Source organism: Poecilia reticulata, chromosome 17 (assembly GCF_904066995.2).
Source record: "Poecilia reticulata chromosome 17, P_reticulata-male-v2, whole genome shotgun sequence".
Taxonomy (NCBI): Eukaryota; Metazoa; Chordata; class Actinopteri; order Cyprinodontiformes; family Poeciliidae; genus Poecilia; species Poecilia reticulata.
The window spans coordinates 6973900-6996944 of NC_088846.1; the positions used below are offsets into that span (position 1 = coordinate 6973900).

The 23045-nt window shown below is 41.8% G+C and overlaps 2 protein-coding genes across 3 annotated transcripts; one reads left to right on the plus strand and one right to left on the minus strand.

Moving 5' to 3' along the window:
* Window positions 1–69: 69 nt before the first annotated feature.
* LOC103478955 (uncharacterized) lies at window positions 70–8297 on the plus strand. The gene is made up of 6 exons (XM_008433118.3): window positions 70–1529; window positions 2566–2771; window positions 4685–4855; window positions 5003–5155; window positions 5755–5821; window positions 5938–8297. The coding sequence occupies exons 1-6, from the start codon at window positions 878–880 to the stop codon at window positions 7500–7502; spliced, it is 2814 nt and encodes a 937-aa protein (XP_008431340.1). The 5' UTR covers window positions 70–877; the 3' UTR covers window positions 7503–8297.
* Window positions 8298–14269: 5972 nt separating this feature from the next.
* Window positions 14270–20971, minus strand: LOC103478953 (annexin A13-like). Of its 2 annotated transcripts, XM_008433115.3 has the most exons (12): window positions 20924–20938; window positions 20410–20649; window positions 19757–19832; window positions 18998–19092; window positions 18731–18901; window positions 18527–18560; window positions 18251–18330; window positions 17693–17761; window positions 16518–16619; window positions 16346–16421; window positions 16157–16269; window positions 14270–15414 (listed from the first exon to the last, which is right to left on the minus strand). In XM_008433115.3, exons 2-12 carry the CDS (start codon window positions 20422–20424, stop codon window positions 15295–15297), a joined length of 951 nt encoding a protein of 316 aa, XP_008431337.1. In that variant the 5' UTR covers window positions 20425–20649; window positions 20924–20938; the 3' UTR covers window positions 14270–15294. The 2 variants fall into 2 exon arrangements, with proteins under 2 accessions (XP_008431337.1, XP_081454114.1); XM_081597988.1 differs by having other exon boundaries at window positions 18731–18898; window positions 20410–20971.
* Window positions 20972–23045: the final 2074 nt, after the last annotated feature.

Consider the following 23045-nt stretch of genomic DNA (forward strand, 5'->3'; position numbering starts at 1 on the left):
ATCAGTCTTACTGCAGCATCTAATGTTCATTTACTATTAGAAACAGAAGGGAAGTATTCTTAGAACTGAGAGAAGTAACTGATTATAGTAATAATGTTCGTAGAATGACGACTTGTGTGAAGGAAAGAGAAGAAATAGAGAATTTTCAGGCAATTTTTAATCTTTAGTAAAGGGAAATGAGAGTGGTAATGAACTGTCATAAAGACGACTTAACTGTTTTGGCTCTAATTTTAAGAAGACTGTGTTCCAAAAGTCCCACCACAGCCTTTTTATTCAAGCAAGATGAAAGTCTGAATGGCATTTCAAGTTTATAATCCCTACAGAGCACTTCGGCCTGTTAAACCCCCCACAAAATAGATCCTTTCATCAAAACGAAAAGCGTGAAGAGAGAAGGTAAACGTTTCCCTAAAAAGCCCCTCTTTCTTTTTGAAGTTGTAAATGTCGAGACTTGATGGGTGCAAATATTAAACGGCGTGAAAATAAAATGGAGATATCCAAAAATATTAACCAAACAGGATATTTGGGGGACGGGGTGACTCGGTAGAGAGGTATGTCCGGGAAAGCTACGGGTTAATTTAAGACTAGGAGCAAAGCCTGGTGCCAATTAGGAGCAGTGAGCGCCACATGTGGGCGAGACACAGATAGAAGCCAGAAGCCATGCGCGATGGAGGCAAACTGAAAAAGTGCAGTAAAGTTGAGTTATGTAGATATTTGCGCTGAAAGATTTTCTTTTCCCCCCCTCCTCACCATGATGATCAGACGGGACCTGTTTGATCATCACTTCTCATCATAAATCTGAGAATTTGGACGCGTGAAAACTTTGGCCACCATCCCCACGTGGCCCCCTTGCACATTTCTTCCGTGGAACAACTGCAACATGAAGACTGCCTGTGCGACTTTTGTGCTCCTTTCCTTTTCTGCCCTCTGCTCGGGGAGCGGACCCGAGGCATGCCGAGGGACGCGCTGCTTCCCTGGCCAGGAGTGGAGCAGCAGACCGTGCGTCGGAGCGCACTGCCAGGGGCGCACGGAGGCGTCTGCTCCACGAAGGCAACCCCACCATGCTGCGCAATCTAGGACAGGGCAGGTTTATCCCAGCTACCAGCAAGACGGTCAGTTCCGCCATCACCACCAAGCTCAAAGCACCCCGATATCCTCCTACAGCGGTGTGCAGAGTCAGCATGGAGGCTTTGGAACAGATGGCACCAGGAGGACGAACCCCAGGACAATCACGGCGGAGGTGTTTCATCCCGGCTGCTCAGGCGGGTCTTGCCCGACCACCGTTTCTCATCGTGGGACCAATGATGACAAGGGAGAGTGCAAAGGGATTGGGTGCAGATTGACCCCCAGGGTGAGCCAAAAGCAGCAGCCGTGCGTCGGGAGCGGCTGCAGGACACATGCTGGAGACGACGGGAGGCGAGACTCTTCTCCTGTTCAAGCGACGGACAGGGCTGCACAGTTCCTCGGCGAGCTCCCGGACTTTGGCTTGGATCGTGGTGCTTGGATACAGCTGGCATGTGACATGAAGCCAGGTGAGTGTCAGAGGAGATTTCAGGGTGTCTTCTAGGACTTTGTTTTTTAAACTTGTGATGGAAGGTTGTCTGGGGTTGGGGAAAAGGGTTAGTAATATTTAAATATTACACGTCACAGTAACAGATAGCTGTCATTTCTATCTTGAGGGAACTGGAGCACAGTAAATTACTTTGAGCATCTCCATCTAAGTTTAATGTCTTCCTCAGAGCTCTTCCTCTTCTGAAAATATTTCAATATTCTCTTCCGAAAATGTAATTACCCAGCATTAATCTATGTCTCAGGGCTGCACAGTGGCGCAGTTGGTAGAGCTGTTGCCTTGCAGCAAGAAGGTTCTGGGTTCGATTCCCGGCCCTGGTCTTTCTGCATGGAGTTTGAATGTTCTCCCTGTGAGTGCGTGGGTTTTCTCCGGGTACTCCGGTTTCCTCCCACAGTCCAAAAACATGACTGTCAGGTTAATTGGCCTTTCCAAATTGCCCCTAGGTGTGAGTGTGTGTGTGCATGGTTGTGTGTCCTGTGTGTCTCTGTGTTGCCCTGCGACAGACTGGCGACCTGTCCAGGGTGTACCCCGCCTCTCGCCCGAAATGTTGGCTGGAGATGGGCACCAGCACCCCTCCCGACCCCACTGAGGGAAAAAGGGTGCAAGAAAATGGATGGATGGATGATCTGTCTCGCTGTTTGTAGAAATGCAACATATAGTAACAGGCTTGAACTAAAAATGCATTTAACTTAACCTTCCTTAGGTACTTCAGACTGTCATCTCTGCCTTTCCTGCAGTCCTCAGAGCAGCGCAGCGCACAGAAGCCAACATTTTATGATATTTAAATTCAATTCAAACTCTGTGGTTAGCATAAGTGTGCAAATATAGGCTTTACGCTCGTATAGCCTCACCTTCCTAAAATAATGGCCTAATCACATGTGAGAGGAAGCCCTGAACTTTGTCTGATTTATGTTATGTAGAGAGGTCATTAAAATGCCTCTTAATCAGGGGCGTGCGGGGAAATACAGTTGCATAAAAGGTTTCTGTCTTCCCCACAGGGTCCAACGAGGTTCCATCAGAGGACGCTCTTGTCCTGCAGCTGCAGCTATCAAAGGGCCAGGAGAGATTTGTCGAGGCCCTCAAGGGCCAACAAAGCGAGGTCAAGGAACTGCAGAGACTCCTCAGTGAACAGCAGGGGGCGCTCGTTAACCAGCAGAGGGAAATACTGGAGCAACAGAGGAGGATGTATGATCAGATGGAGCAAGTACGTTTGCAGCGACTGATGAGGAATGATTAAAATTTGGCTACTGGCGATAAGAAGCGCAGATCTAAAAAAAAAAAAAAAAAAATCTGAAAAAGAACGACTGATTCCAGGAGTGAATCTGTGTCAAGTGTCAATGTTGCAAAAATATTCACACCCGCTGAACTTTTCACATTTTGACACAAACTGGGATGTATTTTATTGGCTTTTGATGTGATACAACAAAACAAATTCATGAAAAGTACTAAGTTCATTTGCATTCAGTTCACAGGGATCAATTCTGTGTAGCACCAGCCCTCGGTGCAATTACACATGCTAATCCTTTGGAGTTTGTCTCCAGCAAACATTCTTCTTTACAAATTAGCTCTAGCTCAGAGAGGCTGGATAGAAAACATCTGTAAACATTCATCCCAAGTCTCTTTTCAAACCCATAACATCTAACTTTGAAACCCTAAACCTCAGGGGTCAGTTTCCTGAAACTTTTAGGTTTTCACTCTTCAGTACTCCTACATCAAAAAAGAGGGTCATTAGCAGAACCCAGTATAAGTTGATCCTAAGCTGATGATATAATTGAACCTTTTGGATCGGGTTTGCTGGATCTGGGATGTATCTAAAAGTTGCAGGGCACCAGTACTCTAGTACTGTACAGAAATTCTTACACATTGGGTAAAATTTTTTCAAGACCTTTTTTGTTGTCATTTGGATGATTATGTCTTAAGAGAAAACGAAGACCCAAAATTCAGTGTCTCACAAATTCAGAATGCTCTATAATATCAATGAAAAAAGGAGCATATTTTAAGCAGAAATGTGAGCTTTCTGAAAAGTATGTTCACCCAGAACTTGGTTGGGTTCATTCCTTTTGCATGAAAGCAATGTGAGATGAAAGTGACCGGTCTGTGGGACTGTTGGGTTGTACTGAAAGGCCAGGTTGCTTTGACAGCCACCTCCAGGTCATCTGCACTGTTGGGTCTGGTGTTCCTCATCCTCCTCTTGATAGTACACCATTGCTTCTCTCTAGGTTTTAGGTTAGGCCAGTTTGCTGGACAATCACAGTGACACTGTGGTCACTTAATCAAATTTTGGTACATTTAGCAGAGTGGGCAGGAGACAAATCCTGCTGGAAAATGAAATCAGCATCTGGTGTGTCAGCAGGGAGAAGCATTAAGTGTGCTAAACTTTCTGGGTAGACAGCTGCATTGCAGAGGACTTCAGTGGACTAACACCAGCAGATGACATGGCAACCCTAAATCATCTCTGGCTGTGGAAACTTCACACTCGACTTCGAGCAACGTGGATTCTGTCTCTCTCCACTCTTCCTACAGCCTCTGGGATCTGGGAATAAAACATGAGCTTTGTTTTCTTCTGAAGAAGGCAACAGTCCAGATCTGGTTTATGAGAGGCCTGAAATGAGAAATGTAACATTTGTAGCCCATGTGTAGGATTTGTTTGTCTCTTGATGCACTGAGTCCAGCCTCTGTCTCTCTTAAGTTACTCTAAATTCTTGAATGGATGTTGTTTGACAATCCTCCTAAGGCCAAAGATATCCCTGTTGCTGGTGAACCTTTTCATAAAATACTTTTATTTTACTCAACTATCTATGAAGACGCTTGGAAACAGCACAAACAACTACGTCAACAATGACCTCTTGTGCCTTCCCCTCCTCGTCAATGAATGTCTTCTGGACATCTGTTGATGTCTTCTGATTGTGCAGCCTAGAGCATTCTTTACTTATTTTCCAACACAATCCCCATCCATAAGGTTGTAATTTGTCTAGATATGCAAAAGTTTAGGGGTTGTTAATAATTTTGCAAGATATTGCAGATAAGACACCGAACAAGAAGCATTTTGCTTCTTTGTGTTCAAAGTGTAACATCTGTTCAATGGTCACACTGAAATGAAGAGATTTATGTGTGCAGGTAAAAGTTCAGTACAGCATTTTGATGGACACCATCAAGCAGACGTCCTTCCAGAACCTTCAGGAGGAGCTGGACAGTCACATGGAGACTCTGAGTGGGCAAGTCAGACCCCATCGAACACAACAAGCTATGTCATTGCATAAAATGGACATGGAGGCCAGCGTGATGGCGGTGAGCTCATGTTATTCTAGACATTGGGGTATCTAGATTAGTCTGAAATTTAAAAAAGGCAAGATTCCTGAACCATCGCACCAGATTAATGCTTAGGTCCTGCTACTAGTTCAGGGATTCTCACTTCACTGTGTTTCATGTGATCAGGTGAGACAACCCCAGCTGGCCTGTGGCAGCTGCGGTCCTGAGGAGTACTGCAGCTACAGCAGCGGACATCCTGGCTGTGAAAAGTGCACAGTTTGCCCCCCTGGCTTCTTCCTGGTGGCCCAATGTTCTGTCCATGCTGACAGGATCTGCCAGGTTTGCAATTTTATGCTTTCAATGAATGGCTTTCTTAACTCAACTGAGTCATGCCAGTTTCGACTTTTTTGCATTAAGCAACTTTGTCAATACACTGCTAATGTCAAAAAAACTACATTTTGCAATTGCAGTGTTTCCAATGAATAAGACACGAAGTTAAAATCACACGTGAATAAGCTTGTTCACGCGTTAAGTTGTTAAAAAAAAACATGTCCTGTCATCATCCTCCTGCCACTTCTTTTATTCTTTGTTTTTTTCCATCGGTAGCAACATCACACAGGTCACATGACTCGTGAGATGCAAAAAAAATCTCCATTGGAGATTTGCGAAATACACACCCATTTCAATTCTGCTGAAAAGCCACTTCATCCGTAAAAACCTTCTCTCGGAAAAAGTGCTTTTTCAAAATTGCCGTGTCTCCATTAAGCAAATTTATTTTCCAGTTCCAACTCACATAATTTTATGATCAATGGAAACACAGCTATTATGTGCTAAAAAATATAAAGTGATGGTTGAACTATATTTCTCCAGTAATGGGAACAAGAGGCTGAGTTTTCTTACTGCAACCAGTGGCTCTACCAAGTTTGTTGTTATTACAGGACCGAGATGAATGTCTTGAAATATCAGACTTGTGCAGAGATAAACAGAAGTGTATTAACACTCCAGGTATGATAAATCATGCTTTTATTTGTCGACATTGCAATATTTTCTCTCCTTTCTCCTTTTCTGATCGATGGATTTTTATTTCTTCTCCTCCAATTTGCTTTCTGTCGTATCACCAGGTGGATTCAAGTGCCAGGGCATGACGGTACATGACGCCAACTCTGGAATGTGTGGCCATGGCTACTTCTACAACTCTGAGATGGATGAGTGTCAGGCCTGCAGCGAGTGCGACGGGGAACCGGTTGTGTCTCCTTGCACCTTAGTCACAGACACTGTCTGCTCCGGCTCTGTTACCGATGTTCCCGCTTTGTCGCTCTCCTGGTCTGGAGACATGAGTCTGAAGGGTCCTAAAGGCCAGATACTGGTTCAAGCCTTCCCCAGCACGCAGCTTCACATACAGGGAAGAGACGACATGGGTCTGGTTTCAGCTGAGGATGGGCAGCTGGTTCTGAGGCAGCACGGTTTGGTTTGGCTCGACGGAGTTCTGTCCCTTGGTCACGGCTGCCGTAGCTTCATCCAGGTCTGCCTACGTGTAAACCACACAGACGGGTCCGAGGGTCGTGACCTGAGCGGCATACGGGTGGAGCACCAGGAACGAAGGTCTCTTCAAGGCGTCAGCATCAGTGGCGTCGCAGAAGTCGCCCCGGGTCACCTTATGTCCCTGTTTCTTCGGAGCGCCAGCCATCACTGCAACCAAAGCAGCGAAGGTCTGCAGCTTTACGACACCTCTGTAGCCATGCTCTCCCTCCTCTGGCTCTCTCACGACACCGGGGCTGTTGCCATGACAGCACAGGCCGTGGTTTCTGCGCATTACCACACAAATTACCGCCCGGCCTTCCGCATCTCCTCCACCTCTGACCCCTATGTAGTAGGGCTGAGTCACGACAGTCGAGGGATCCGTTTCGCAGAGAGCGGAACTGTGCGTTTTGTGTTCCAGCAGGCGTTGTACTCTATGGGCCAAGCTTGTGTGAGTGACGGCTTCCAGCTCGTGGCATATCTCAACAAAAATGGAACTTCCACTGAGATGTTTCGGGTCTTCAAACCAGGGGTTCACTACCGAGACACATCTATATCTCTGTCTGGAGCAGCCACAGTCAGTCCCGGGGATGCCATTGGCTTTGAGATCCTTTCTCCTGCTCAGTGCAATGTACGCTTTTTTGGCGATGAGTCCGGCATCAGTCTTCTCAGTCTATTTTGGGTCCCTGCTGCCATCTCATCCTCTATGACTGCTTCTCTGGCCAACACTGGCCTTCCATCTGGAGCGGTACGAAACAAGCCTCTGTTCTTCCACCAGACCAGCCCCCAGGTGCCGCAAATGGGGCTGTTGGTGAAAGGATCTCCAAACCAGAAAAAGGACTTTGTCTTTAGGGAGAGTGGCACAGTCAGTGTGGCATTGGACCTCAAACTCATTCACTCCTGCAACTTGGTCAAGGTGACTCTGCTGAGGCGAAGTGACTCTGAAGGGGGCCGTGAAGCAGAGGGTCTGCGGCCTGTACCTATTGCCCAGCAGGTGGCGGGTCAGATGCTTGAGGGGTGCCAGTGGGCCAGCTTGAGTCTACGGGCATCCTTTCAGGTTTATAATGGCACCACTGTCTTCTTCATCCTGGACTGCGTACGTGGACGAGTCAATCAAATCAGTCGCCAAGCAGGAAGTGGGGTGTCAGCGGTTTGGGTGGCAGCATGATGGAAAACGGCCAGAAAGGGCAAAATCTTCCCATATTGATTCTTAGTATTTGAATTTAACAAAAAAGGCCACAGACATTCATAATCTTACTAAAACGCATTGTCACTTAAGGTAGTAAATGCTAACCTCAACGTTTCACCTAACATTTGCATCAAAACCTCTAAGTTAAATGACAAAGTTCCTACATCAGAAAAACAGAAAATATTATCAAGTATTTTATGTCTAGTTTCTCATATTAGTACATTTGAAATAAGATATAACCAACTTACAAGTAACTTTTCAGCAAGATCCAGGAACTTGTTTCATGTCAGTCGTTTCTTAATATTAATCTTAAAAAGTACTAGTTCCACTGGCAGATTATTTCACTCATAAGACATTTTTCCCCGTGTTATATGTGAAATAATCTTCCAGCACCTTTTCATTAATATTAAAAAGTTATTGACTCAAAACAAGCTCCCATATCTTGGTGAAGAGTTACTTGTTAGTTTTTTCTTATTTCAAATGTACTAAGATATTTGCACTAGAAACTAGACAAACAAAACTTAGTAAAAAAATATTTGTGGTTTTGCGGTGAACTCATTTTTTAGCCTCAAAAAGTTTTGGATTTTTCATATTTCACTTTTTTGGTGTGAATCCTGTTTTTTACTCTGGGAGGTTTTATACTAACAATGCCTCAATCCACATCCAATAGGGATGTTTCATTATTTTCCTACATTGTAATCATAATCTAGTACTCTAAGAACAAAATTTTATATGACTCAAATAAATACATCTATTAGCAGGAGGTCACCTAGAGTGGTTTGGTAAAGTGGAATTGGCTTCATTTTTAACTCCTATCATGGCTATTTATTGCATAAAGCTTCCAGCCATCAATTTATCAATTAGCTATAACCACAGCAGAGCCTGGAGAGAATCTAAGGATGCAAAGGAAGAACAGGTAAGCATCATGGAAAACGACTGCAAGCTAGAATTCAAACCCAAGATGTCGATGTCAATCACTAGCATGATTGACAGCACTAAGATACTCCTCCCTCGCTCTGATTGGTTTTTGACCGCAGCAGTAAATTTCTTCAGACGGCAATAGCAGCACTGGCATGAGGCGGAGGAGCTTGAGCTTTTCACAGCTCATCTGTCTCATGTTATACTGTCACATCAAAATGATGATTTTAACAAATATGTAAAAAAAAAATTATATATATATATATATATATATTAAATCACTTTTTGGCAAAAAAAAAAAAAGTAAGACTTTGGCCATTATTTTAGGAAAATACTTTTATGAGTTACATAAGCTTCAAAGTAAACTTCCTATTACTTCAACTGTTCATATTATATCAATTTAATTTTACATGCATTTGTAGCAGGTTGAAAGCCGATTTATCAGCTTTAAAACTGACAACTAACAAACGGAGCAGTCTGCATTCTCACAATTATTAATCCAACAACGTCAAGGTCTTTAAACTGGATGCTGCTCACGCTGAAGTATGCGGTGGAACATAAATCATTGAAACCGAGCGTCTGTACTTCATCAGCAGTAAGTGCACCCCCCCAGCACAAGGTCAGACTTCATTGTCCCGCTGAAGTTCAAAAGACATGGCGAAAGCCAGCTGTTTCCTCCATACCGTTTCATTCTGCCGCTGTGTTGCAGTAGCCGCCTTCAGACGCCCCCAGTTTTTTTCAGCTGGAAAATATCTTGTCTTGTAAATATTGCCAACTGATGGCATTTAATGAAACAGAATTGATATTTTATATAATGGAAAAGCAGTGGTTTATTTGTACATAGTTATTATTCACTTATTCCCATAAAACAGTCTTTCAAGCTTCAGTTTTCTGTTCTAAATTGTCTTCAGCTTGCATGTTTTTAGTTGTTGTTTTTTTTGTATATTTAAGTAATTCAGGCAGCCTACTCTGTTATGCCAAAGGGCCTCCAGATAACTCCAGTTGTTTAACACTGGTTTCTACTCATTTTAAGGGCATATGTTTTACATTAGATGCCAGTCTTGTTGCTGTGAGTCCACTGCACCAAGCATGCAGAGTTTGGCTTAAATATGAACAGAAAGAGAGACTGAGGCCATGTAAAAACAAACAGCCTATTTAAAACTGACAATGACGTGTATATTTGATGTTTTTCTGTTAACGGAATAAAACTATTTGTTATCAGATTTGCTGTCAAGTCTAATTATGGAGCTGCGTGATGTATAAAGTAGGGTATAAATGTAAGGGGGACAACATTTCAGAGACGAAGGTTTTAGTTTGTGCAACTTTTAAGTTCGTGCAACTTTCCTATTACTGAAGAATTTTGAGCTACTTTACCATGAGCTGTGCTATAAAATAGCAGATGTTGCAAACGCAGTGCTTTGTAGCTTGGCTACTTGACTTGACATCCCCTCATAGATTTCCATGATGCAGATTTAAAATGATGGACTTTATCAAGTGGAAAAGAATTTCAAAACAAACCAAATCCCAATACAGAATTTAATTTAAATCCTCTTTGGTAAATTATAAACTAAACATGATTTTTTTATTATTATTACTCATTACTGCCAGACCTTTAGACTTAAGAAATAACATGAAGTAGGCTAAAACATCTTAAAAAGTAACGCATCACGTCCCGGATCGAAACAAACTGAAGAACAGGTTAAAAACAAAGAAGCTGGCATCTATCTGCCTGAAAATACTTCCAAAGCCTTTGCTAGGAGTTTAGAACTCTGGCGAACCACAGCGAGAGGCATTATCTACAGATGGAGAAAAGGTGGGACAGCAGGGAACCTTAGTATTAGAGCTAACAAAAAACTAATAAAAAAAACGCATCAGAGCCTCATCCAGGAGTTCACCAACTAGCCATCTTCCCCCGGTTAAGGTCAGTTTTTACGACTCAACAACAATAAAGAGAAACTCGCAAAAATGGCTTCCACAATAGTTTTCATGGGAAAACTACTAATGACCAAAAAGGACACAAAGACCGTATTTGCTCCTAAAAATAACAAATTACACTAAGTAGTAATAACATGAAAGCAAATCCTACCTGCATGATCCACGGGAGGAGGAGGACAGATTCCCAGGCTCTGGTGGCGTAGCTGAGACTTCATTTCTACTCTTTTAGGCAAAGGTTTGGTCGAAATGTAACTGCTTACAAGTCCGCTTACTAAATTTTACCTAGCTTCACTGCACAGACACATTTACTTTACAGCCAAAAGCAAACTAACCAATAAAAAATATGTTCTTATTGGGGCTGGGTACATGTGCCCACCCCCAAATACTCAAACAGATGTGGGCTACGTAAAGGATGTTTGACCATTTTTAGTTTCGTTCCACAAATGTGTCAATAGTAAAGGGGCAAAATAATAAAAAATTCAAATAACAATAGTTTTTTTTTTTACACAAAGGGAAATCTCAAGGTAAACGCAGATGCAAAAGCACTGCTGTCGTCAATTGATTAAAGAACTTAATCAGATTAATCACTCTAACGCTACGATTAAGCACAGTTATTTAGCATGTTTAGCTTTGTAAGCTTGAAATGTAAAAATGCAGGTTGTTGTAAAAATGTTAAGGAAAAATAATGTCTAAAACCATATATCTCAGTTTTTTTTATACACATTAACCATAAACTGGTTGTGCTTCGGTGGAAGGATATCATTGCAGTCAGTAGGTTGCCTGTGTACATACTACCTTGGTTTCATCCAAGCGTCCATCGCTGTTCTTTAAAGCGAAATTTCCCGTTGGACCCATCAGTCCAACTCTCCTAACTTATCTTTTCACCTGAGACGCCAATGACCGCAGAAGAAGACCGCGGTGCCTTGAAGTAGGTATCCCTCCGCGGGAGCGACGATTTAGCTCAAAATAGGTAGTACGATTAATCTGCATTATGTAACAGTAGCAGTGGTGGAGAAAGTACTCAAAAAATGTACTTAAGTAAAAGTACAAATACACAGACAAAAATGTACTTAAGTAAAAGTCAAAGTACCACATTAACATTTTACTTAAGTAAAAGTAAAAAAGTACTGGCTTTTAAAAATACTTAAGTATTAAAAGTAAAAGTACTTGCTGAATGCATTGCCTAATCGCTAATATCATTAAGTGAACCGATCGTATTTAATTTTAATACATCAGTAATGTGCCATTTTAATGAACAATGCCACAGATAAAGCATGTTTTTATTGAGTTTACTTTGTAACATAGTTTAGACTTAGATATGTGATTTTATGCATCATCATTTCAGGGATGGAAACATCTCGTCTCCTGTCCTAACATAACATGAACTTCACTTTTTTTGTCACACATTTATTTTGAAAGAAATCCAACTGGCAGAGGAGGACATGGAACCAAGGAGCCTCGTAGCAGAGTTGTAGTCTAGACCACCGAACCCAAGACCAAATCAAAACCATGCTACATGACAATAAAATTAAGTGCACCTATCAAAATTGCTTCTCAAATTGATCTGAAAGATTCACTTTCCCATAAAAACACGTAGATATTAAATACTTAGATCTGAAATAAATTTAACCAGTGACAATTCAAACTCTTCTTCATTCTGTTTTGCTTTCATCTCTGTGCCACAATACACAGAGGTCTCCTGCCATCCCTAAAAAAATAACACCCTGGGCGGTTGCCCATATTGCCAATGTCAGAAATAATAATTGTCTGCACCATTAAACATAGCAATTAACAACGCTCAACTATGAACACTGTCCAAGGCCCAATAAGCAAGAAGTAACCAAGCAGGAGGAGCACCGTGACTGTTCTCATCCTCCCTCCTGCTGCAACGTCTGCCACCATGACAGGTGACGAAAACAAAGAGCAATGAGCATGCTCTGCGTTCCTACGTTGTTTTATTTATTCACCAATTAAATATAAAGATATTTTAATAAAATAGCTATTGCAGTCTACGCAGAGCATTACAAGAACACAGAACGTCTCTCAGTGAGGCTTCAGTCCTATGAACCTTAGTCAAGATCCGTCCAGACTCCAGAAGAATCGGATCGTCCATGAATGTCATATCACTATATTGCACTTTGGTCACAGCGTTGTCCCATATATGCAACACCTCAGTCAACACCTCCACACAATAATTCAGCGCATGAGTGACAACTTTTTTTCATCGCAGATGCAACATGTGTTTCAGTACAGCTAGCTTTGCTAGCATCACGTCCACGGAGCTTACCTTTCTTTAAGCTTCCCTTCCAAGTGACGTTAAAAATTGGATGAAGTCCCACCGTCTGTGAAAGCGAAGCGCTGCTGATTTTACATGTCGCCATATCTTATGATTTATGCAGCGCTATTATATTACTGACGCTCAGAGGAAACCACTGCGCATGTCTTGGAGCTCCGCGTGCGAGTAAAGGTGGAGCGGTGTCACGTTATTGCTTGGATTTTACGGCGCCACCTTAAATCCCTGAACTTCACATTTTAACGAAAAAAGAGCAACGCGACTTGGATGTAACGAGTAACGCGACAGTTTTGTAGAAATGTAGTGAAGTAGAAAGTACAGATACTTACTGTAAAATGTAGTGGAGTAAAAGTCGAAAGTATCCATTATTAAATCTACTTAAATAAAGTACAGATACACGAAAATTGTACTTAAGTACAGTAACGAAGTACTTCGTTACTTCCCACCACCGCACAGTAGCAGCTTTATATGCAAATGTCTGTAAAACCTTGTCAATATGCCACTAATGTCGAAAAAACACAATTTGCATTTGCAGTGTTTCCATTAAATAAGAAACGCAATTAAAATCACATGGAAATAAGTTCGTTCAGCGATGTCATTTGAAAAAATATGCCGCGCGATCATCCTCCAACGACTTCCTGTTGTCTTCTTCGTGGTTTTCGCCAGCGACAGCATCCGGTTGTTGATCATGTGACTGGTGTGATGCGAAAAACGCGTTTCCATTGCAGTTTTGAGAAATAAACCTATTCGGTACGTCAAAAACACATCATAGCGCCAAAACTATCGAAAAACAATTTTTTTAAATTCAGAATTGGCGTCATTCCATCAAGTGAATTTATTTTTGAAATGTTAAATTGTACATTTATGGTAAATGGAAACACAGCTACAAACAAGTAACCTTTTTAGATTAATCTCATGTGTTAGCACATAAGCGTTGAAAGCCCTTTTTAAAACAAAAATAACAGCAAACGTGTTCTTTCCCTTCAATAAACAAAGAATCCTACACCAGACTCGTGTCTGCAGATCCTGAACCTCTTTATCTGCAGCCATGTGTGGTGGGGCTAACACGTCTCAGCCAGACAAATAAATGGCCAGTCAGAGTTGGTGAGGCCACATATGGTGCACAGACTGGAAGCATATATATACAGAAAGTACAGAAAACAGGTGCACACTCATCTCTGAAACCGGTGAAATAAACCAGAAGTTCGGAGAAAGAGGGGGGGAATCTAGAGGCAAAGGGAGAATCACTGGCTGTTTATGTGACAGCGGCACATCTGGAATCATTTCATACTTTATTTTTTTACTGTTAAGTTTGAACCCAGCCAGCAACGTCACACAGGATTTTCACTCTGGTATAAATCAAAAGGTGATTGGGGTCAAACTTGTTGACGGAAACCTCTGTGCAATCCTGAAATATAGAAGTTAAACACACGTCACTTAGAAGAGCAACTAACATCACCTTCAAGAACAATATTATCACCCTGTTATATTTTATATGATGTGTGGCTGTAAATATTTGACTGTACATCATTAGTGTCATTGCCCCCCCCCCATTACGGAAATGGTTCAACACTGCCCTCTACAGGAAAAATGAAATCAGTTCAAGTGGTTAAAATTTATTAATATCTATTAGATACCAGTATTGTACAAACACTAACAGACATCAGTTATTAAATTTTGTTACATGTATAGTTACATCAGTTACATTGTAATAAGCAATAATTAAATTATGCCTCAATGTGTTCATACTTAACATAGCCAAGTCTCAGTGTGACTACTTTAGAACATTGCACTTCAAAAGTTACATACTAATCAGTGTGGTTTCAATCAACTATAGCTATTTTTTAAAGCAGTGAATGTAAATACTCAATGCAACCCGAAAAAAAAAAAAAAACTCTAAGAGTGTCTAGAAATCTAAGAACAAGGCAACATGTGAGCTTTCAAAAACAACTTGGAGCACTTGCACGTCTCGCTAGTCTTTTGAAATACGCGACCAAAAAGCCTGCAGCGAATCCCTTAAATAATCAAGCCTTTAAGAAAGAGGTGGCAATATTTTAAGTTCTAAGAAAATGCTCAAATGTCTTCGGATTTTAAAGACTCGGCATGATAATCGGGCACTTCTGTGTTGCAGCAGAAAGTAACTTGCATCGCTTATAATCTTGTGAAGGTCGTCCTTCAGGCAAATAATGAATCGATGAGAAACAAATGCGTGTTATTCTGTTAGCAGACGCTTAACGATCGCAGCTTAAAGTAGAGAAATAACAGACGATGACTTCACTGTAACTTTTAAGATGCATGAACGTGATGCTGTTAGTTCCGCTATTCTGTGGTGTTGAGTAACTGGACTACAAGTTGAATAGATTTATCAAGACAATTTTCTGAAAAGTCTCAAAAGTGTTAACAAAACCTGAAAAAAAAAAATAAAATTACCACACGTCGAAACACTGAACTGGATTACATCGAGTTGGGTTTTTTTGGTCCGTGCTGTAAGGTGAACGCTCCGAGCCGGAGAAAGGACAGAGTAGAAAGTGAAGAGTGATAGAAAACAGAGCATGTTGTGGCATCCTGCTATGTCACAGCGGAATAAGGCCAGGTGAGGAGTGGACGTGAATGTAAATGTGTGATTCAGTGCAAGATCTCAATGAGCAGACGCTTAAAGTCTCCCCCACACTCTGAATCCAGGGCATCTTTCAGGGTGACGTCATACTTCTCCAGGTACATGTCCTTCACCGTCTCCAGGTCGATCTGAGGGTTGGAAACAAGGACAGTGGTGCATCCATAACATTTATATTCTGTAATATTTAGATTTTTATTGCTCGATTCATCATCAATGACTCAAAAGACATGAACGTACCATCAAATAAATGGAAAGTTCTTCAAGTCAGTGTAAAAAGTTGCTGCCTTTTGCTAGAGAGATGGCTAGAGTAGGCAAAAATTGTACTCAAGTTCTACTACAATTTTTACTCAAATAAAAAGTAGCTGTCAAAGAAATGACTCAAGTAAGAGTAAAAATACATTCAATAAAAAAGAAGCTCAAGTACTGAGTCACCGATCAAAGAATCAATCATTTAATAATAAAAAATTTCCTTCCCTAGACATGTATGACCAAAGTTCTGTACAGAAAGGTGGCAAACATTTATAGCACTGCACTTTTGCAAGACGTGAAGCGTCGCAATCACACCTTTAAGTCCCTGTCAAGTCTATAATAACAGCCCGGGCTGTGTACACACACACACACATGTTTGCATGGCTATCTTTGTGGGGACTTTCTATTGACTTCCATTCATTTCTACAGCTCAAATCTTACCCTTATCAAAACTCAATTCACACCTTAGTCCTAAATCTGACCCCTGACCCAAAAACAGCGTTTCCCCTTGTGGGGACCAGAAATCAATCCCCACAAGGAGCAGGGGTCCCCACAATGTCTTATGCATCAGGAAAATGGTCCCCACAAGGTATTACAAACACACACACACACACACTTTACCTCGGAGCGGCCTACGATGATGCGTATGAGCGTGTCTTCATCAGTGCCAAGTCCCTTCATTGCAGCATTAAGGCGGCGAGCAAAATACAGCTGCGGGTTCTTAGCACACCTCACTGTCAATCAACGCACAAACACATGAAACCAGCAGGCGTCGGTCGTAAATAAAGTGATAAAACAGTTTCTGCTTACCAAGAGTAACATAGCAGTCCTTGAGAGTTCCCGTCGCCTCGGCGTCAATCGTGTCCAAAATGTCTGTCCCCGAAAGCTGCATGCGAACAAGGCAGCATAAGCGTGTATGAAATTAATGAAAGGAGACGAACGGATTCATTTTGGAGTAGGTTCACTACGGTGCGGTACATACAGACTCGTAGGCCTTAAAGGTGGCCTGAAGCTGCATGTAGTTCCTGTGTGTCAGGATGTAGGTGAAGGTCGACTCATCTGTACCAAACCTGCCCTCACCTGCCTGTTGTGTACACAAAACGAAAACAATACGCCAACATACATGAGTGTTTGCAGTTGTATTAGGCATCTCTCTCAGACTGTTATTTGCTCACAAAGCAGTTAAGAAGACAATCGATATCTCGGCCAGGTGTTAGAGAAATAAAGACAATTTTAGGAGGCTGGTTGCAAGTTCTTTGATGACAGGAATGATCGTGAAGAGGTGATGAATTTATATTTTTTAAAAAGTTATGCACTTTTGTGAAGAAGGAAAATGATAAAGTTTTAAAATTAAAGTATTTTTGATCTAGTTTCCATTGCAAATACTTGAAATAAGACAAAACAAACCTACAAGTAACATTTCAGCACAATATTGTTTGAAGCCAGTTCCTTAATACCGATTAAAAACCTCCTAGTTCCACTGGGAGATTTTTTCCACTTAAAACATTTTTTTCCCCATGTTGGAAGTTAAATAATCTGCCAGCAGGACTTATCATTTTTCATCAGCATTAAGGAATTAAAACAAGCTGCCATTTCTTGCTGAAAACTTACTTCCAAGTTATTTTTGTCCTATTTCACATATCAAAAAATATTTGAACTTGAAACCAGCCCAAAATACATGGCAACATTTTGCGTTTTTTGCAGTGCAGCATTGATGATCTAAAGCCTCAGATTTTCTGCCCATTTCTCCTTGTAAAAATACTTGAAGCTCAGCGGGATCAGATGAAGAACCTCTACCTTTTTAATAAACCAAACCTGCTTCAAGCATCTCCACAAATTTCTTCTTGCTGCGCTCCTCGTCGCTCAATACCGTTTGTTCACTCTTGTATTATCTTACAAACTTCTGGGGGTGTTTCAGAACATCAGCCTTTACTCTGAGATTAAATTACACAGACATCTACAGATTTGATGACTTCTGAAAGCAGTTGGTGGAACTGGATTGTATTAGGATAGTGGGGGCCTAAATCTGAATGAATGCCTCTGCTTTTCCGATTCTGTATTTGAAAAGAACTTTTGAAACTGAGCCATTTCCTTCCACTTCACTATCATGTTTCTCTTGAGCTGAATGCATCATAAAGAGAAGCTTGTACTGGACACCTCAAACAGAGACATGGCGTCCTGTTCGGCCAAACCCTCGTCCACCTCGTAGCCCTCGTCTCTGCTCGCCTGCGAAGGAAGACATGGGAGAGCGAAGAGAGGGGAGAGGATCAGAAAGACGGGTGGAGAGAAAGAGAGAACATTAGAGACAAGTCAAAGAGGGTGGACAACAAAAACAACACCAGGGGTTTAATTGGATAGCAGTCATCTGGAGATCATAAATAGGAAACAGTTGAAGGCCACTGAAGTTCCCCAAAACGGCACTGCTGCAAGACATGAGTCACTCTCTCTTTTTGTCCTTTTTTTTTATTATTATTTACCCGGGGGAAGGAAGGAAAAAAGAGAGGAAGCCGAGTTGGAGGGGGCACTTAGGCCCAAGCGTGCCAAGCTATGCGACGAATGTGGCAGTGGGCGAGCCGAGGCACCGGCAACGATTCTGAGAAACAATCTGAGGGAGAAAGAACACAAGCAGCGTTCTTCTCCCGTCTGGACTCTCCTTCCAGACTCAGGCAGCGGGGCCAGATGACCGAAACCCCCAACAATGGTCGATTTTTGTACCTGCAGCAGTGAGATCAGCAGGTTCCTAACGTCTCCGCTGGTATCGCCCTCTATGTCCGCCTCCAGGTCACACTCGTTCACTGAAAGGAAACAACAAACACCTAGAAAACCAGGCAGACGGATGGTACTGAAAGACTTGAGCAGAATTGTTTTATTTTTTTGCTTTGTAGCAATTGTAACCTGACCAAATGTGAAAAAGTTCTTCCTGTCGCTAAGCTGGCTGTGCTTTTCAGAATGAACAGAAAACAAAAGCTGGTAGACGATTTGAAAACCCACCCTGGATGTAAGCCTCCTTGTAGCTCCTGATATCCTGTAGGATAAATGAAGACAAGGCCGAGTGAAAGTCAACACCAACACACAGTTAAAACACACTGAATCTCAGTTCTACAGTTTTATTTTTCATTTTTTAAAAAGGACCAAAGCTCAAACACAACGTATTCCTCCTTTTATGCAACACCACCAACCCAACTCGCTGCCCACCTCATTCGTAGCCGTGCACAGGATCTCCACCAGGACAGCCTCGTCCGTTCCCGCCCCCTTCATCGCCTTCCTGAGTTCCTTGGCGAAGAACACCTGCGGCGCGTCCAACATGGCCACGACGGCGTTTTCAAAGCTACCGGTGAGCTCCTTCTTCAGCACCTCCTCCAGCTCCTTACAGACAACACAGCTCAGCTGGGTTTGCATCAGAGGGCAAACACACACACACACACACATAGAGCAGAGAACAGAGGAGGGCGGGGCACTCACGTCGTCATACTTGTCAAAGTAGGCCTGTTTGATCTCCAGACGCTGAGCCGCAGAGCGGTTGGCCAGGATCTGGATAACAGCTTCCTCGTCTGTGCCTGGAAAACATGAACACACACAGAAATTAGAAACTAGAGCGTCTCCCACGCAACTAATCACACTTTAGGCTCGTCATTAGAGGGGCGGTGTTATGGATTTTCCAGGTACAACGTGCTATTTTGTAGCACAATCAAGTAAATCTGTTACCTCAGTTGTTATAAAAAAAAAATGTTGTGAATATCAAACGTGACTTCAGGCCTCTGTCTCTTTAAGAAGCTCCTGCTCTGTCCGACACTCCACCTTCAGGAAGTCGCCATAACAACGTTCCTCTGTTAAACCGTTTGAATCGTTTTTACCAGCATGTCACTGAGAAGCAGCTCCTACAACGAGCTCAGCAGATGCTCGTTTCCACCAGGTGTTTGCTAATCGCAGCTGGCTAGTCTGAAGGAGCCGAGAGAGGGAGGCAGTGCTTGGTTATGCCACTTGTCTTCTGCATCCAGGGGTGATTAAAGGGTTTCTAAAACATGCATGAAAGAGTCAAGGCAACACTGCTGGTGTGTTTTTGATGAGGGGAAAAAAAAAAAAAAAAAATCACATGATATAAAAAATTTATTTTATATAATATTGCCTGCCCCCTTAGGAATGTTCCAGTTTTAAAAGGGTTTTCTAACAATGTTCCTAAAGATTTTTTGTTTGTTTGTTTTTTGGTTCCTGTGTACTTACCTAAACCTTTACATGCTTTTCTAATGTTTTTGATGTCCGCCGTAACGTCAAAGTCCTCGCATGGGACTACGGTGGGCTGAGGGGAGAAAACAGAGACAGATGATTAAAATATTTACTTGCAAGAAAAATAATCAAAGTGACTACAATTAAAAGGACACGCTGCAGAGGATTTGTTATGGTGTTGCATCCAGGAAGTAGTCTCTCCCGCAGGAGCAGGGTGCTGCTGCCTGCGCTGAGTCATGGGCCAGCAGCAGCAGCAGCAGCCTCTTCCTTTGCTCTCCTCTCCCACCCTCTCGTCAACACAATGCAGCCTTATTGATCTGAAATTCCCTGATGTATCCGCTTCTGGCAGAGCACACTCCCTGTTTTACTGCGCCACTTGCGTTTCATGCGGTTTCTGCCGAGACTAATTGTCTAGATGAAATGACAAGGCCGAGGTTTTTTTTTAAAAAAAGTATTATTTTAGTGAAATTTAGGCTTCTGATTTGTATTTTTATTTGTAAAACTGACCAAATTACATAAAAAAATAAATAAAAATAAAAACTATTTTAAAAAAGCGTTACTCCTCAAACTAGTCGCTTCAGTGGATTCTAACTCAAAGGTGCGTAAATTAGCAGAACAAGTTGGGGGATAAAAAAAAAAAAGATTACTACCTGCACGTTGCCCATATTGTGCGCACGGATCCCTGCTGTGAAGCGGCTGGGGGAAGCTGGCTGCTTTGAGTCCTGATGTGTTGCTGCTGTGTGCCGTGATGCGTCACGCGTGGCGTGAGCAGCAGTCGGGATGGGCAGGACCGGACCGGACCGGGCTGGGCTGGACCAGGCCGGAAAGGGGCGGAGGCTGCCGAGGCGCAGCTCGGCAATGTCCGCTGGCTGGCTCAAGGATGGCGTCACCTCTATGGAGGTATATTAAAGTCACAATACTCAATATTCAAATTATACTCCCGACGTAGAGGAGGAGAAAATTCGCGGGGAACTTTTTCCTTGGACATCGTAGTCAATTTGAATGAAACATTAATGTTTCGTTAAATTGGAATGTCAACGAGACACCTGGAGCAATAAAGGGAATTTATGGAGCTTCAGACAGTCAAGTCAATGAGCAAACTTCGCTTCATTACCAACTAATCTGAGCTTTGAAATTAAAATTTGAATACGTCCTACTTATTACCTGGTTTGTTGTGATACTGATGTTTTGAGTTCCTTTAAATGAGTGTTTCTCAATCACCCCCTGCCCTGCATGTTTTAGGTGTTTCCCTTCTGCCACACACCTGTATTGAATCTGTGGGTGATTAACAGACTAATGCAGAAGTTTGATCCAGCTGTTCTGGAATCAAGGCACATCTAAAACATGCAGAGCATGGTAAATAAAAGCTCACCTGTTTTCAGTTCTTTTGAACCATGATGAATGGAACATGGACCAACATGTGTTGTGATGCACTGATGATTTTGATTATGGTACTTAACAAAATTACATTGTTAGTTTCTCGATTTGTGACTGTGTGTTGTTTTTATGACATTTTATTATTTTTTTGTTTTCATGATGTAAAGTACATTGAACTTGTTCATAAATGTGCCATTCAAATAAAGTGATGTTTTGTTTTTCTTTTTTAGTTTTTTTTTTTTTTATGTTTTAGCTGTAAGTTCAACCAAAATCAGATGGGGATTTACGGAAACTGGATATACGATCTGAGGATACATTCTGTCATTATCATTTAACTGATGTTTTTAAAAAGTCTCATTTTTCTTTATTTTCATTTCTATTCCTTTTTGTGTATATTGAAGAGGTAATTACAGAAGCTACTTTTGAGTCTTACTTTTTTTTTAAATCTTACTGAAGTACCAGTACCTTCACATAATTTTAGATTTTCTCTGTTTATGTCATTTCCATAAACTAAATCAGAACAGTACCAGCAGTCAAATACTTTTTCACTTTTTGTAGAGTAATTTTCTGAACGACGTTCAATCCACCTCTGCTTTTGCGGTCTTTTTTTAACCATTAAAACAGCACGGTGAGAATCATACCACTAGAGGGAGCCATTTTTGTAGCCCTCTTTAATCTAATTGTGGGTCCTTCCACAAAGGGAGGAAGGCCTTATTCTTGGAAGCTGTCCATAGTGACTGATGTTACCCTGCCCCTCACTCTGACAGGAGCTCTCTGCGTTCAGGTGCAGCAGAGTAGTGTCGTCTTTTTCAGGTCTGGTTTCACGCTGTAGCTCCTGTCCTGGATACAGTCCATGCCTTGGGAATCTTCCTCAAACACTTCAGTTGTCTTTTCCTACAGTTATCTTCCCACTGACCAATAAATTTGGTCAGTTTTTATTCCCCATTAATGTGCTTGTATACAGCATTCTCTGTGACTTACCCTTCTTGTAGAGAGAAACAGTGAAGTCAGCAGTTTTCACCATAATTGCACAGGTCAGAACACGATGGACATGACGTGTCTCTATTAAAAATCCTTTTAAAAAAGAACACTGTCACAAACTTCTGATGTTTGGGTTTCGGTTTTCTGCTGTGCTTTTATTCTGGTAATTTGCTGGGTGTTTACTTATGTTCACTTTCTAAGTCATTCTTGTGTTTCTTCTTCTTTTGGCTTTTATTGGCGGTTGACAACCAACCAAGGGTGCACCGCCACCTATCGCACTGTGGACGTCAATGATAATCTTATTATTTTTGCTCTTTTTTTTCCTGTTAGATTTACGGTGTCTTTTAAATCCTCATTTTTCTCCCCCGAGTTAATTAATCAGTTGCATTCAGCCTCAGCTGTTCCTCTTTAGCTTTAAATTAGCTCAGTTTCTTTGTCCAGCTCTGCCCTGCCCTGTATGCTGCATTCCAGTTGCACTCGGAACTGTGAATTTCCGCGTTCAGAGTCAGAAAAATCAACTGGAACACTCTTAATTAGGAGCAACTCTTACTACTCCCAGTTACGACTTTCGAGGCGGACTTCACGTTTCAATATGGCCGCCTCTCACATCAACGGTAGTAAAATATTCTGCTGCTTTTTCTGTTCTGCTGCTTGAAATATAGGCCTATCACTTTTTGCACCTAAAAATAAATTAGCTTTTCTTTTCTTTTCTTTTTTTTAAACCGAATTACTTAAGTTCTTTTTAAAGAAACGCCACTTTTACTTCAGAACCAACGTGTTTAAAAAGAACTTCATAAATCAATGTGATAACTGACTTTATCTTTGGTAAAGCGCCCCATCCTTTTTACAGTAGAGTTCTGTTCCTTTAAGAAAATTATGAAATTCAGACTTTTAACTTAGAAAATTATAAAAATGAGTATTCAATGGA